Genomic DNA, 15,236 nt, shown 5'->3' with positions numbered 1-15,236 from the left:
TGCTGCACTCACCGTCTCCATGTAGTGACCTCTCACCTCAGAAATAGAGAAGAGACTCTTGCTGCACTCACCGTCTCCATGTAGTGACCTCTCACCTCAGAAATAGAGAAGGGACTCTTGCTGCACTCACCGTCTCCATTCAGAGACCTCTCACCTCAGAAATGGAGAAGGGACTCTTGCTGCACTCACCGTCTCCATGTGGTGACCTATCACCTCAGAAATGGAGAAGGGACTCTTGCTGCACTCACCATCACCATGTAGTGACCTCTCACCTCAGAAATGGAGAAGGGACTCTTGCTGCACTCACCGTCTCCATGTAGTGACCTCTCACCTCAGAAATGGAGAAGGGACTCTTGCTGCACTCACCGTCTCCATGTAGTGACCTCTCACCTCAGAAATGGAGAAGGGACTCTTGCTGCACTCACCATCACCATGTAGTGACCTCTCACCTCAGAAATGGAGAAGGGACTCTTGCTGCACTCACCGTCTCCATGTAGTGACCTCTCACCTCAGAAATGGAGAAGGGACTCTTGCTGCACTCACCGTCTCCATGTAGTGACCTCTCACCTCAGAAATGGAGAAGGGACTCTTGCTGCACTCACCGTCTCCATGTAGTGACCTCTCACCTCAGAATTGGAGAAGGGACTCTTGCTGCACTCACCGTCTCCATGTAGTGACCTCTCACCTCAGAAATGGAGAAGGGACTCTTGCTGCACTCACCATCTCCATGTAGTGACCTCTCACCTCAGAAATGGAGATGGGACTCTTGATGCACTCACTGTCTCCATATAGTGGCCTCTCACCTCAGAAATGGAGAAGGGACTCTTGCTGCACTCACCGTCTCCATGTGGTGACCTATCACCTCAGAAATGGAGAAGGGACTCTTGCTGCACTCACCGTTTCCATGTGGTGACCTATCACCTCAGAAATGGAGAAGGGACTCTTGCTGCACTCACCGTCTCCATGTGGTGACCTATCACCTCAGAAATGGAGAAGGGACTCTTGCTGCACTCACCGTCTCCATGTAGTGACCTCTCACCTCAGAAATGGAGAAGGGACTCTTGCTGCACTCACCGTCTCCATGTAGTGACCTCTCACCTCAGAAATAGAGAAGAGACTCTTGCTGCACTCACCGTCTCCATGTAGTGACCTCTCACCTCAGAAATAGAGAAGGGACTCTTGCTGCACTCACCGTCTCCATTCAGAGACCTCTCACCTCAGAAATGGAGAAGGGACTCTTGCTGCACTCACCGTCTCCATGTGGTGACCTATCACCTCAGAAATGGAGAAGGGACTCTTGCTGCACTCACCATCACCATGTAGTGACCTCTCACCTCAGAAATGGAGAAGGGACTCTTGCTGCACTCACCGTCTCCATGTAGTGACCTCTCACCTCAGAAATGGAGAAGGGACTCTTGCTGCACTCACCGTCTCCATGTAGTGACCTCTCACCTCAGAAATGGAGAAAGGACTCTTGCTGCACTCACCATCTCCATGTAGTGACCTCTCACCTCAGAAATGGAGAAAGGACTCGTGCTGCACTCACCGTCTCCATTCAGAGACCTCTCACCTCAGAAATGGAGAAGGGACTCTTGCTGCACTCACCGTCTCCATGTGGTGACCTATCACCTCAGAAATGGAGAAGGGACTCTTGCTGCACTCACCATCACCATGTAGTGACCTCTCACCTCAGAAATGGAGAAGGGACTCTTGCTGCACTCACCGTCTCCATGTAGTGACCTCTCACCTCAGAAATGGAGAAGGGACTCTTGCTGCACTCACCGTCTCCATGTAGTGACCTCTCACCTCAGAAATGGAGAAAGGACTCTTGCTGCACTCACCATCTCCATGTAGTGACCTCTCACCTCAGAAATGGAGAAAGGACTCGTGCTGCACTGACCGTCTCCATGTAGTGACCTCTCACCTCAGAAATGGAGAAAGGACTCGTGCTGCACTGACCGTCTCCATGTAGTGACCTCTCACCTCAGAAATGGAGAAGGGACTCTTGCTGCACTCACCATCTCCATGTAGTGACCTCTCACCTCAGAAATGGAGAAGGGACTCTTGCTGCACTCACCGTCTCCATGTAGTGACCTCTCACCTCAGAAATGGAGAAGGGACTCTTGCTGCACTCACCGTCTCCATGTAGTGACCTCTCGTCTCAGAAATGGAGAAGGGACTCTTGCTGCACTCACCGTCTCCATGTAGTGACCTCTCACCTCAGAAATGGAGAAGGGACTCTTGCTGCACTCACCGTCTCCATGTAGTGACCTCTCGTCTCAGAAATGGAGAAGGGACTCTTGCTGCACTCACCGTCTCCATGTAGTGACCTCTCACCTCAGAAATGGAGAAGGGACTCTTGCTGCACTCACCGTCTCCATGTAGTGACCTCTCACCTCAGAAATGGAGAAGGGACTCTTGCTGCACTCACCGTCTCCATGTAGTGACCTCTCACCTCAGAAATGGAGAAGGGACTCTTGCTGCACTCACCGTCTCCATGTAGTGACCTCTCACCTCAGAAATGGAGAAGGGACTCTTGCTGCACTCACCGTCTCCATGTAGTGACCTCTCACCTCAGAAATGGAGAAGGGACTCTTGCTGCACTCACCGTCTCCATGTAGTGACCTCTCACCTCAGAAATAGAGAAGGGACTCTTGCTGCACTCACCGTCTCCATTCAGAGACACTCTCCGCTGACATAGCTAAGGTGCTCGTAGCGTGCTGTGCTGCTGCTTCCAGGGAACACTTTGCTCAGACGGCCTCAATCTTCACAGATGATGGCAGCGCTGTCCGTCTCCCCTTTGTATTTCCCCCAAGAGATCTAGAAGCGGCTCCTGTTATATTTCTAGAATGTAGCAAGTAGATTTAGATCCCCCTGAGAAAGCGAGCACAGACTCCATGAACCAATAGGCATGTTCTGAAGAAAGGCAGGAAGTAGACAAAAAGGTCTAGAGTCCTGATCAGCAATTCTGCCCGGCCAAGAAGATGACCTCACTAGCCAGGTCTAGCACAGCACTGCCCCTCCACTGGCTCAACAACTGCAGGCTGCAAACCCCTTTCTCTCCAAAGGGGTGAGACTGAGGGGGAATCTGATTGAAATGGGGATCCACCAGCGGGAACGCCAAAGACTAATCGTGGTTCACGCACGGCCCAGTCACAGCCACGCGACAGGAGTAGACTGTCTCACCCCAAGGTGGGGATCCGCCCTTGTCCATGGCACTGATGGCGCACACGGGGTGCGATTCTAAAGGGTATAAAGCTGTCATTTTGGAAATACAAACTTTGAGTAGCAAAATCACATCTCTCTTCCTTAAAGCTTGAAAGGATTGCAATCACTCCAGTCGTGATTCCGTGGGGCTGAGCAATGGTAACTTGTTACAATCATCCCTGCTAGAGAAGGGTAGAACTTGACTATTTCAAGGCAGCTAGCATTGTCCATCCACCAGCTAGGGGCATATTGCTTCTTTATTCATGTACACTTTATTCATGTGTTAATATGTCTAAGCAGTCACAGACCCCCTGAGTACGCATTGCAGACCCCCAGGTGTCTCCAGACCACAGGTTAGAAGGCTTGCAGGTTGAACCTGTATTCAGAGACGATCATGTCCCTCCTCTGTGTGCAAGTTCAGCATGGCCATGTTTTTTGTAAGCCAGAGGCCATTTGCATGTGCATCTTTGCTCTCCTCTGCACTCAAGACGCTATTAGATATCGGTGTTTGGTTTCTGTCGGCAAGCTTCTGTTTGTGTTAGCGCGTTCATTTGTCTGTGCTCAAGAGGCTAATAGATCTAGGTGTTTTTTTTTATATCTCAAAGCTACTGTTTGAGCGCGTTAATTTGTCTGCGCTCAAGATGCTAGTAGAGCTGGGTGTTTTCAGCCGGTCTGCTAGCTACTGTGTGTTGAGCATGTTTGCTTTTGTCTACGCTCAAGATTCTATTTCATGCAGGTGTTTTCTTTCTGTCTGCAAGCTACTGTTTGAGTGTGCTTGCTTTTGATTGCGCTCAAGATTCTATATCATGCAGCGGGTGTTTTCTTTTTCTGTATGCGAGATACTATATGGCAGAGCGCGTATGCTTTTGTCTGTGCTCAAGAAACTGTAGACAGAGAGAAAACTCCTAGATCTGACAGCATCGTGAGCGCAGACAGAAGCGCGCGCGCCCAGCCAGACAGGTGTAAGTGCGAACTGGGCGTGTCCGTTTGCTGCAGAAGGCTCCTTTCCCCATTGGCGAGTGAGGCTGGCGGGCACGGGCCCAGAGAGTTCCCTTCCCGTGACATGGCGGTGAACTTGTGCCGGGACTTGCCACTCCCAGCAGCCCCACTCTGCCCTGTTGTTGTTGGCAGGCCTCGGCCGTCCTCTCGTCAGTCTCCGGCTGATCACGCCTGAGGGGGCTGGAAGCTTCTGAACATTGAACTTGCACGAGTTTGGCGCTGTGCGCGCACCCGCCGCCCCTCCCACTCCTCCAGCACTCGCTGATTTGCGGCTGATTGTACATTTCCTGCGGGAGGACATCCGAAGTAGGGTTACCTTTAATTAAGTGCTCTCTGTAGGGGGCGGGAGCCCTGCAAGTGGTGCAGAAAGTGACGGATGGTGATTACTTATTTATTAACTTGCGGCCTCGGGCCTGCACTTCCTGTACGGCCCGTCACCCCGCGAGGCGCTTCCGGAGTGGCCCCTGGGGCTCTGTCGGGGCAGGGGCTGAAATACCCATGTATTTATGTTGACATCTTTGGTTTCCTCCGAACCTAGGCTCTTGTGAATCACGTGGGTGAGGTCAAACCTGAGAAGGCACGAGCTTGGTCGTGGTGAGGGTAATACCAAGTGTGAGCGGGGGGGGGGGGGGGGGGGAGAAGGTGGCCTCAGTGGCCTAGCCAGTGTGTCACGGGCCCAATGGAAGGAAGGGAATGGGTCTCCTGTCTGTTGTAGAATACAGCATTAATCGGGATTCTGTTGCCTCTGGGCCCCGGTACAACTGCACCTATGGATGCTACACCCCTGATTAGTCTGCCGGCAAACCCGGAGGTTTAATGACAGGCAGATACCTCTGGAAGACAAGTTGGGCTACGGTGGAGTCAGTGGCATGTCGGGGCGCAAAGTTTCCTGCAGGAGGCACCACTGAATAGTTCAGTTTGGCTGGGGAAGAGACTGCTGGACGGCAAGTAGGGTATTCTGTGCGGTCACCTACCTACCCCAGCTCACCTGCCCCAGCTGTCCTGGCAGTGGGATGATATGACCTCACCTACCCCAGCTCTCCCAGCAGTGGGATATGACCTCACCTACACCAGCTCTCCCGGCAGTGGGATGATATGAACTCACCTCTCCCTGCTCTCCTAGCAGTGGGATGATATGACCTCACCTACCCCAGCTCACCTGCCCCAGCTGTCCTGGCAGTGGGACGATATGACCTCCTCTGCCCCCACTCTCCCGGCAGTGGGATAGGACCTCATCTACCCCCACTCTCCCGGCAGTGGGATATGACCTCACCTACCCCCACTCTCCCGGCAGTGGGATATGACCTCACCTACCCCAGCTCTCCCGGCAGCGGGATGAAAACACCTCACTTGCCCCAGCTGTCCTGGCAGTGGGATGATATTGGTTCACCTACCCCGGCTCTCCTGGCAGTGGGACGATATGACCTCACCTACCCCAGCTCTCCTGGCAGTGGGACAATATGACCTCATCTACCCCCACTCTCCTGGCAGTGGGATATGACCTCACCTACCCCAGCTCTCCCGGCAGTGGGATATGACCTCACCTACCCCAGCTCTCCTGGCAGTGGGATATGACCTCACCTACCGCAGCTCTCCCGGAAGTGGGATATGACCTCACCAGCCCCATCTCTCCTGGCAGTGGGATGATAGGAGCTCACCTGCCCCAGCCCTCTTGGCAGTGGAATGATATGACCTCACCTCTCCCTGCTCTCCTAGCAGTGGGGTGATATGACCTCACCTACCCCAGCTCTCCTGGCAGTGGGATAACATCTCACCTACTCCAGCTCTCCTAGCAGTGGGATGATATGGGCTCACCTACTCCAGCTCTCCTAGCAGTGGGATGATATGGGCTCACCTACCCCAGCTCTCCTGGCAGTGGGATGATAACATCTCACCTACTCCAGCTCTCCTAGCAGTGGGATGATATGGGCTCACCTACCCCAGCTCTCCTGGCAGTGGGATGATATGGGCTCACCTACCCTGGCTCTCCTGACCTGTCAGTGGGATGTTGTGAAATCACCGTCCTTCCTTCTAGAGTAGGCTCTCTATGGACTGAGAACACAAGCATGTGCAGAGAGTTCAGTGAGTCCCCAATTGACTGACAGGCAAAAGTAGATAATACTAAATCTCTATTTTGTGGTACTGTGGGTGATCAGTTAGGCTTATCAGAGGGTAGTGCTAAGCATTTGTTGTACTCACAGAGGCACTAAATGAGACACACACTCAAAGAATAAATCTGAGACCAATTTTAAAAAATAAAGTTTTTTTTAAATATATTATCAAACCAAGAACTTCATTCAATTGTAAGTACTGTTTTTCTTATAAATTATCAAAGTTTGGGAAATAGTTTACCGTTGTGCGCAATTACGCACAATGGATTCCTATGGGAAGAAAAAGCAGAAATGTATAGAAAATCAGGCAGACTCTTTTAGGGGTTCACCTTCTGGGTTCGGAGTGGTAGCATGCCAAGGTCCAGTGTTCTACCAGCAGGCCGTTGGGAGAGTCCTGGATTCGTCCGGGAGCAGAGTGCTGAAGGCGTTGGTAGCTGGCGCACTACAAAGAAGTGGGGTTACCTAGAAACGCTGCAGAATGGGACTTGTAGGCAAGTCCGAGAGCTCTTAAGCGGTGGCTCAGGTCTCAAGGGACTCAGCAGCATGGGAGCACAGCCGGTTCGTCGTTACCCAGGGCAGGCTGGGTGCAGGGCAGGTAGATCAGCCGCACTCTGTGCACAAAGGTGGTCTACGTGGTCAGGAGCAGACAGCTGCCAGGGACGATTTCAGGACTGCTGGGCCACTCCCAGAGTGGGTCTCAGGGGTGGTGACATCCCTTCATTGGTGCTTGCTTGCTTCCTGGGCAGTTGGAGTCCCAACTGGACTCTTTGTGGTCGGTCTTGGTGCAGGGCATTCTGTACCCCGGGGTTTAGTACTGCACAGTTCTGGTCGGTCCTGGTGCTTCCACACTCTAGGGGGGAGACTGATCTGACTTTCCAGAGCATGAGTACCACTTCCTGGTCAGTTGCTGCTTTGGTCAGATGGGTGAGCAGCAAGTTGGTTGATCGGACTCTGCGGTCTTCGGTGCCTGCAAACTGCAGGGGAGTAGCTCCTCAATTCCAAGGGAGTTCTAAGCAATTAACGAAGGCTGGTGATCCTCTGGGGTTCTTAGAGGCCACACAGCAGCAGGACAAGATAGTTCACCTTGATTGGCGAGTCTTGAAGATGCAGGCAGGGATTTGCTCCAAAACTCTGCGGCAGGGTCTCAGGTCTCAAGTTCAGCAGCTCTTCTTTTCCTTTTCTTCTTTAGGACTGTCGAATCTGAAGTTCTGGGTCGAGGAGTGTCACCTAAATACTCAATTTAGGGCCTTTAAGGGGAGTACCAGGTAGTAACCAATAGTTTCTTCTACCTTAGGGTGACTACACCCTCTATATGAACACTTTCTGTGGGATGTGGGCATAACCCTGACCCTAATAGGCTAAATGTTTCCAACACAAGATGGAGGATTCCAAAAAGTGGGGTCCACATCAGCTGCCCCACCTTAGGGGTGGTGCTGCCTAAGTGAGGGCCCATCTCCTAATCTAACAAATGTTCCCACCTGTCCTCTTGCCAAAAAGTGGGGTCTGGGGTGGGAGGGTGGCATCTTTCACTATCTGGGTCGCATTTCAAAGGCGGCAGGGCCTTTGCAGCTTCCAGCTCTGGGATGCCCATCCTGCTTAGGGAAGGTGTGAACGCCTCCGCCCAGACCAGGCTTTGTTCCTGACCCCAGAGAGGCTCTCCCCTCAGGGGGTCAGAAACATGTCGTACTTACCTGGGGCTCTTCCTCCTCGTGCTCCCCTGGCGCTCTTCCACCTCGTGCTCACTTGGTGCTCTTCCACCTCGTACTCGCGTCTGCTCTTCCACCTCGTGCTGTCATGGTGCTTTTCCACCTCGTGCTGTCCTGGCGCTCTTCCACCTCCTGCTCACCTGGGGCTCTTCCAACTTGAGCTCACCTGGTGTTATGCCACCTCGTGCTTACCTGGGGCTCTTCCCCCTCGTGCTCAACTGGCGCTCTTCCCCCTTGTGCTCAACTGGCACTCTTCCCCCTTGTGTTCACCTGGTGCTCTTCCACCTTGTGCTCCCTTGTGGCTCTTCCACCTTGTGCTCCCTTGTCGCTCTTCCACCTTGTGCTCTTCTGGTGCTCTTCTGAGGCTCTTCCCCCTCGTGATCTCCTGGCGCTCTTCCACCTTGTGCTCACTTGGTGCTCTTCCACCTCGTACTTGCCGTCTACTCTTCCACCTCGTACTCGCCGTCTGCTCTTCCACCTCCTACTCGCCGTCTGCTCTTCCACCTCCTACTCGCCGTCTGCTCTTCCACCTCCTACTCGCCGTCTGCTCTTCCACCTCGTACTCGCCGTCTGCTCTTCCACCTCGTACTCGCCGTCTGCTCTTCCACCTCGTGCTGTCATGGTGCTCTTCCACCTCGTGCTCACCTGGCGCTCTTCCACCTCGTGCTCACCTGGCGCTCATCCACCTTGTACTCACCTGGCGCTCTTCCACTTTGTGCTCACTTGGTGCTCTTCCACCTTGTGCTCACCTGGTGCTCTTCCACCTTGTGCTCACCTGGCGCTCTTCCACCTTGTGCTGAACTGGCGCTCTTCCACCTCGTGCTCAACTGACGCTCTTCCACCTCGTGCTTTCCTGGCTCTCTTCCACCTCGTGCTTTCCTGGCGCTCTTCCACCTCGTGCTTTACTGGCGCTCCTCCACCTCGTGCTTTCCTGGCGCTCCTCCACCTCATGCTCACTTGGTGCTCTTCCACCTCGTACTCGCCGTCTGCTCTTCCACGTCGTGCTGTCATGGTGCTCTTATACCTCGTGCTGTCCTGGCGCTCTTCCACCTCGTGCTCACCTGGGGCTCTTCCAACTTGAGCTCACCTGGTGCTATGCCACCTCGTGCTCTTCCACCTTGTGCTCAACTGGCGCTCTTCCACCTCGTGCTTACCTGGTGCTCTTCCCCCTCGTGCTCAACTGGCGCTCTTCCCCCTCGTGCTCAACTGGCGCTCTTCCACCTCGTGTTCACCTGGTGCTCTTCCACCTTGTGCTCCCTTGTCGCAATTCCACCTTGTGCTCCCTTGTCGCTCTTCCACCTTGTGCTCTTCTGGTGCTCTTCTGAGGCTCTTCCACCTCGTGATATCCTGGCGCTCTTCCCCCTCGTGCTCTCCTGGCGCTCTTCCACCATGTGCTCACTTGGTGCTCTTCCACCTCGTGCTGTCATGGTGCTTCCACCTCGTGCTGTCCTGGCGCTCTTCCACCTCGTACTTACCTGGGGCTCTTCCATCTTGTGCTCACCTGGTGCTATTCCTCCTCGTGCTCACCTGGGGCTATTCCACCCCGAGCTCACCCGGTGCTATTCCACCTTGTGCTCTTCTGGCGCTCTTCCACCTCGTGTTCACCTTGTTGCTCTTCCACCTCGTGCTCCCTTGTTGCTCTTCCACCTCGTGCTCCCTTGTTGCTCTTCCACCTCGTGCTCCCTTGTTGCTCTTCCACCTCGTGCTCCCTTGTTGCTCTTCCACCTCGTGCTCCCTTGTTGCTCTTCCACCTCGTGCTGTTCTGGCGCTCTTCCACCTCGTGCTCTTCTGGGTCTCTTCCGCCTTGTGATCTTCTGGCGCTCTTCCACCTTGTGCTCTCCTGGGTCTCTTCCACCTCGCGCTCACTTGGTGTTCTTCCACCTCGTACTCGCTGTCTGCTCTTCCACCTCGTACTGTCATGGTGCTTTTCCCCCTCGTGCTGTCCTGGCGCACTTCCACCTCATGCTCACCTGGTGCTATGTCACCACGTGCTCTCCTGGCTCTCTTCCACCTCGTGCTCTTCTGGCTCTCTTCCACCTCGTGCTTTCCTGGCGCTCTTCCACCTCGTGCTCACTTGGTGCTCTTCCACCTCGTACTCGCCGTCTGCTCTTCCACCTCGTGCTCACCTGGGGCTTTTCCAACTTGAGCTCACCTGGTGCTATGCCACCTCGTGCTCACCTGTCGCTCTTCCACCGCGTGCTCACCTGGCGCTCTTCCACCGCATGCTCTCCTGGCTCTCTTCCACCTCGTGCTTTCCTGGCGCTCTTCCACCTCGTGCTTGCTGTCTGCTCTTCCACCTCGTGCTGTCATGCTGGGTCCAAACTGGGGTGGCGTAGTGGGCAAAAGAACAATGGATTTAACCCAGATCTCTTGACTGGGGGAGAATGACTGAATCATTCAGCATCCCGTCCATCATTTGTTGCAGTTACACTTCATGTTGTGGATAGCTCTGAGATGGTAACTGGTTTGTGATGTCACTGACCCAGAGCCTGCTTTGTGATTGGCACTGAGCCGCGGGGTCGTTTGTGATTGGCACTCAGCCGAGCCTGGTTTATGATTGGCACCGGGCGGGCCTGGTTTGTGATTGGCACTGAGCCGCTGGGTGGTTTGTAGCTGGCAGTGAGCCAGAGCCGGGTCTTTGGCTGGCAGTGAGTCGCAGGCTGGTATTTGAATGGAGCTGGGCTGGGTTTGATTCCTGTGAGCTGGTGGTGTGTCGGGCACCATGTTTGTGAGTGCCACTGAGCTGGGGCCTGGTTTGTGACTGGCACTGAGTCGCAGACCAGGTGTTTGATTGGCGCTGGGCTGGGTATGTTTCCTATGAGTTGGTGGTGTGTCAGGCGCCATGCTTGTGACTGGCACTGAGCCGGGGCCTGGTATTTGGTTGGCGCTGGGTTTGTTTTGTGGGAGTTGGTGGTGTGTCAGGCGCCATGCTTTAACCCTCTCCCTTCTCTCCTGCAGATTTGGGATTTGTTTTGTGGGAGTTGGTGGTGTGTCAGGCGCCATGCTTGTGACTGGCACTGAGTGTTTGGTTGGCGCTGGGTTTGTTTTGTGGGAGTTGGTGGTGTGTCAGGCGCCATGCTTTAACCCTCTCCCTTCTCTCCTGCAGATTTGGGATTTGTTTGGTGGGAGTTGGTGGTGTGTCAGGCGCCATGCTTTAACCCTCTTGCTTCTCACCTGCAGGTTTGGGGTTTGTTTTGTGGTTGTGTCAGGTGCCATGGTTTAACCCTCTTCCTTCTCTCCTACAGGTTTGGGGTTTGTTTCGTGGTGGTGTGTCAGGCGCCATGGTTTAACCCTCTCGCTTCTGTCCTGCAGGTTTGGCCCCGGGCTGGTCATCTACTGGTACGGCTTCATCGAGGAGCTGGACTCCCACCGGGAGCGCGGCATCCTGCTGAAGGACTGCTTCCCCACCGACATCGTCACCCTGGGCTCCGGCAGGGCGGCCGCCCCGAGGCCTGGAGAGGGGGCGGATCCGGAAGCAATCCGGCCTTCCCGAGCGGCACTCCGCTGCCAAGAGCCGGCCTGAACTTGTGCTGAACCCCCGCCGGGGTCACAAGCGCGCAGGTCGGCCAAACACCACAGCCAGGGCCGCTCCTCATCATCACCCGCCCGGGACCTGGTGTCAGGCCGCCCGTGTGCACAGGACCGCCATCGGCATCCTTCCGGACTTCACTTGCCTTCCTCCCCTGGCCCTCCCGCGGAACAAAAGGAACAGATACCCCGGCTGAAGGGTGCCCCACCCCTCTAGACTCGTGCTAACCTTTTAGATATGTCTTATGTGCTGCTCTGTCAGGCGTGGACCACGTGTGCTGCCATCCCAGCCTCGGAGCTCCTGGTAGCGCTATCGGTTCATCACCACGGGAGCTCCTTCAGTGCACCTCACGCCTCCCTGTCCCAGAGCGGAGACACCCCCTGGCTCTGACAGGGCACCCCACGCCTGCCTGTCCCAGAGCGGAGACACCCCCTGGCTCCGACAGAGCACCTCACGCCTTGCTGGCCTAGCACTGACTTCTCACATAGCTCCTTCAGTGCACCTCACACCTTTCTATCCCAGAGTGGAACATCCCGGCCCCCAGCGCTGTCACTTCACCTCGCGCCTTACTTACCCTACGCTCAGTTCTCACATGGCTCTCTCAGTGCACATCACACCTTTCTAACCCAGAGCGGACATTCCCACTGGCTCTGTTAGAGCACCTCACCCCTTGCTGTCTTAGCGCTCAGTCCTCACATAGTTCTTTAAGAGCACCTCACCCCTTGTCTTAGCACTCAGTCCTCGCATAGTTGTTTCAGAGCACCTCACCCCTTGCTGTCTTAGCGCCCAGTCCTCACAGTTCTGTCAGCGCACATCACCCCTTACTTTCTTAGCACTCAGTCCTCACCTAGATTTTTCAGAGCACCTCACCCCTTACTGTCTTAGCGCTCAGTTCTCACATAGTTCTTTCAGAGCACCTCACCGCTTGCTGACCTAGTGCTCAGTTGTCACATGGCTCCTTCAGTGCAACTCACACCTGCCTGTCTCAGAGCGGACACTCCCACTGGCTTTGTCACCCCTTGCTGTCTTAGCGCTCAGTCCTCGCATAGTTCTTTCAGAGCACCTCACCCCTTGCTGTCTTATCGCTCAGTCCTCGCATAGTTCTTTCAGATCACCTCACCCCTTGCTGTCTTAGCGCTCAGTCCTCGCATAGTTCTTTCAGAGCACCTCACCCCTTGCTGTCTTAGCGCTCAGTCCTCGCATAGTTCTTTCGGAGCACCTCACCCCTTGCTGTCTTAGCGCTCAGTCCTCGCATAGTTCTTTCAGAGCACCTCACCCCTTGCTGTCTTAGCGCTCAGTCCTCGCATAGTTCTTTCAGAGCACCTCACCCCTTGCTGTCTTAGCGCTCAGTCCTCGCATAGTTCTTTCAGAGCACTTCACCCCTTGCTGTCTTGGCGCTTAGTCATCACAGTTCTGTCAGAGCACTTCACCCCTTGCTGTCTTAGCACTCAGTCCTCACAGTTCTGTCAGAGCACTTCACTCCTTGCTGTTTTAGCGCTCAGTCCTCACAGTTCTGTCAGAGCACCTCACCCCTTGCTGTCTTAGCGCTCAGTCCTCACAGTTCTGTCAGCGCACTTCACCCCTTGCTGTCTTAGCGCTCAGTCCTCACAGTTCTGTAAGAGCACTTCACCCCTTGCTGTCTTAGCACTCAGTCCTCACAGTTCTGTCAGAGCACTTCACTCCTTGCTGTTTTAGCGCTCAGTCCTCACAGTTCTGTCAGAGCACCTCACCCCTTGCTGTCTTAGCGCTCAGTCCTCGCATAGTTCTTTCAGAGCACTTCACCCCTTGCTGTCTTAGCGCTTAGTCCTCACAGTTCTGTCAGAGCACTTCACCCCTTGCTGTCTTAGCGCTCAGTCCTCACAGTTCTGTCAGCGCACTTCACCCCTTGCTGTCTTAGCACTCAGTCCTCACAGTTCTGTCAGCGCACATCACCCCTTGCTGTCTTAGCGCTCAGTCCTCACAGTTCTGTCAGCGCACTTCACCCCTTGCTGTCTTAGCGCTTAGTCCTCACAGTTCTGTCAGCGCACTTCACCCCTTGCTGTCCCAGTGCTCAGTCCTCGCATAGTTCTTTCAGCGCACCTCACCCTTGCTGTCTCAGCGCTCAGTCCTTGCATAGTTCTTTAAGAGCACCTCACCCCTTGCTGTCTTAGCGCTCAGTCCTCGCATAGTTCTTTCAGAGCACCTCACCCTTGCTGTCTCAGCGCTCAGTCCTTGCATAGTTCTTTCAGAGCACCTCACCCCTTGCTGTCTTAGCGCTCAGTCCTCGCATAGTTCTTTCAGAGCACCTCACCCCTTGCTGTCTTATCGCTCAGTCCTCGCATAGTTCTTTCAGAGCACCTCACCCCTTGCTGTCTTAGCGCTCAGTCCTTGCATAGTTCTTTAAGAGCACCTCACCCCTTGCTGTCTTAGCGCTCAGTCCTCGCATAGTTCTTTCAGAGCACCTCACCCCTTGCTGTCTTAGCGCTCAGTCCTCGCATAGTTCTTTCAGAGCACTTCACCCCTTGCTGTCTTAGCGCTTAGTCCTCACAGTTCTGTCAGAGCACTTCACCCCTTGCTGTTTTAGCACTCAGTCCTCACTGTTCTGTCAGAGCACTTCACTCCTTGCTGTTTTAGCGCTCAGTCCTCACAGTTCTGTCAGAGCACCTCACCCCTTGCTGTCTTAGCGCTCAGTCCTCACAGTTCTGTCAGCGCACATCACCCCTTGCTGTCTTAGCGCTTAGTCCTCACAGTTCTGTCAGCGCACTTCACCCCTTGCTGTCTTAGCGCTTAGTCCTCACAGTTCTGTCAGCGCACTTCACCCCTTGTTGTCTTAGCGCTTAGTCCTCACAGTTCTGTCAGAGCACCTCACCCCTTGCTGTCTCAGCGCTCAGTCCTCACCTATTTTTTCCAGAGCACCTCACCCCTTGCTGTTCAGAGCACCTCACCCCTTGCTGTCTTAGCGCTCAGTCCTCACCTATTTTCTTCAGAGCTCCTCACCCCTTGCTGTCTTAGCGACAGGCCATCCCACAGATTATGGGATCGAAGTGTCAGACCCACATGCAGTGGCGAGAAAGTGATGGTCTTATCTAGATTTAGGGAACATTGTGAGCCGTCTGCAAACACAGCCTACTAGGGAAAGATGCCAAGATGCAGGTAACCATCAGGATGCAAACAGCAATGTCCTTGTGTAATTGGGGAAGAAACATCCTCCTTACTTTAGGTCTGCCACAGAGGATTCATCCCTTGTAATAGCTTAAAGTCAGAACTTGCACAATCAGGATGATATAAGATTGCAAAGTTTTTCATTCCGTGGGACAGTTAATACGAAGACTATAAAACGTGAGCCATGCAAACCCCTGCTTCACCCCCCAAATTGTGTTCCAAGGAAGAATTTGTCAGTGTCTTTATTTGTTGAAATTGTTTTGTATTAATAAAAATTGGGAGATCAATATCTGATTTGAATTAAAATGAATACCATAATGTTATTGGGACTAGTAGCCTTAAATAACTGAACTCCACCACAAACCCACCCAACTCGGTCAGGTGAAAAAAGACCCTACAAGGGCCCACGGGGAGAGAATAAAACCAAGGTAACTAGTGAACATCGGAGAGCCGTCAGGCTTGAGAAGAGCTTGGGCAGTTGGGCGATGCTTTATCGAAGAGACACCTAGCTGCATTTCCTTAAGCTACAGCCTAGAGAGGAAC

At 53.9% G+C, this 15,236-nt stretch overlaps 1 protein-coding gene across 1 annotated transcript in view; it reads left to right on the top strand.

Moving 5' to 3' along the window:
* The window catches only part of CDIN1 (CDAN1 interacting nuclease 1), a 670,496-nt gene extending 655,516 nt beyond the window's left edge, over nucleotides 1-14,980 (top strand). Inside the window, exon 12 of the mRNA XM_085627342.1 lies at nucleotides 11,336-14,980. Within this exon, the coding sequence (XP_085483468.1) occupies nucleotides 11,336-11,546 (211 nt within the window). The 3' untranslated portion in view covers nucleotides 11,547-14,980. The remainder of the gene's footprint in view (nucleotides 1-11,335) is intronic.
* The last annotated feature ends 256 nt before the right edge of the window (nucleotides 14,981-15,236 follow it).

Source organism: Triturus cristatus, chromosome 9 (genome assembly GCF_964204655.1).
Source record: "Triturus cristatus chromosome 9, aTriCri1.1, whole genome shotgun sequence".
NCBI classification, from domain to species: Eukaryota; Metazoa; Chordata; class Amphibia; order Caudata; family Salamandridae; genus Triturus; species Triturus cristatus.
This window is presented reverse-complemented; position numbering and strand designations above follow the sequence as displayed.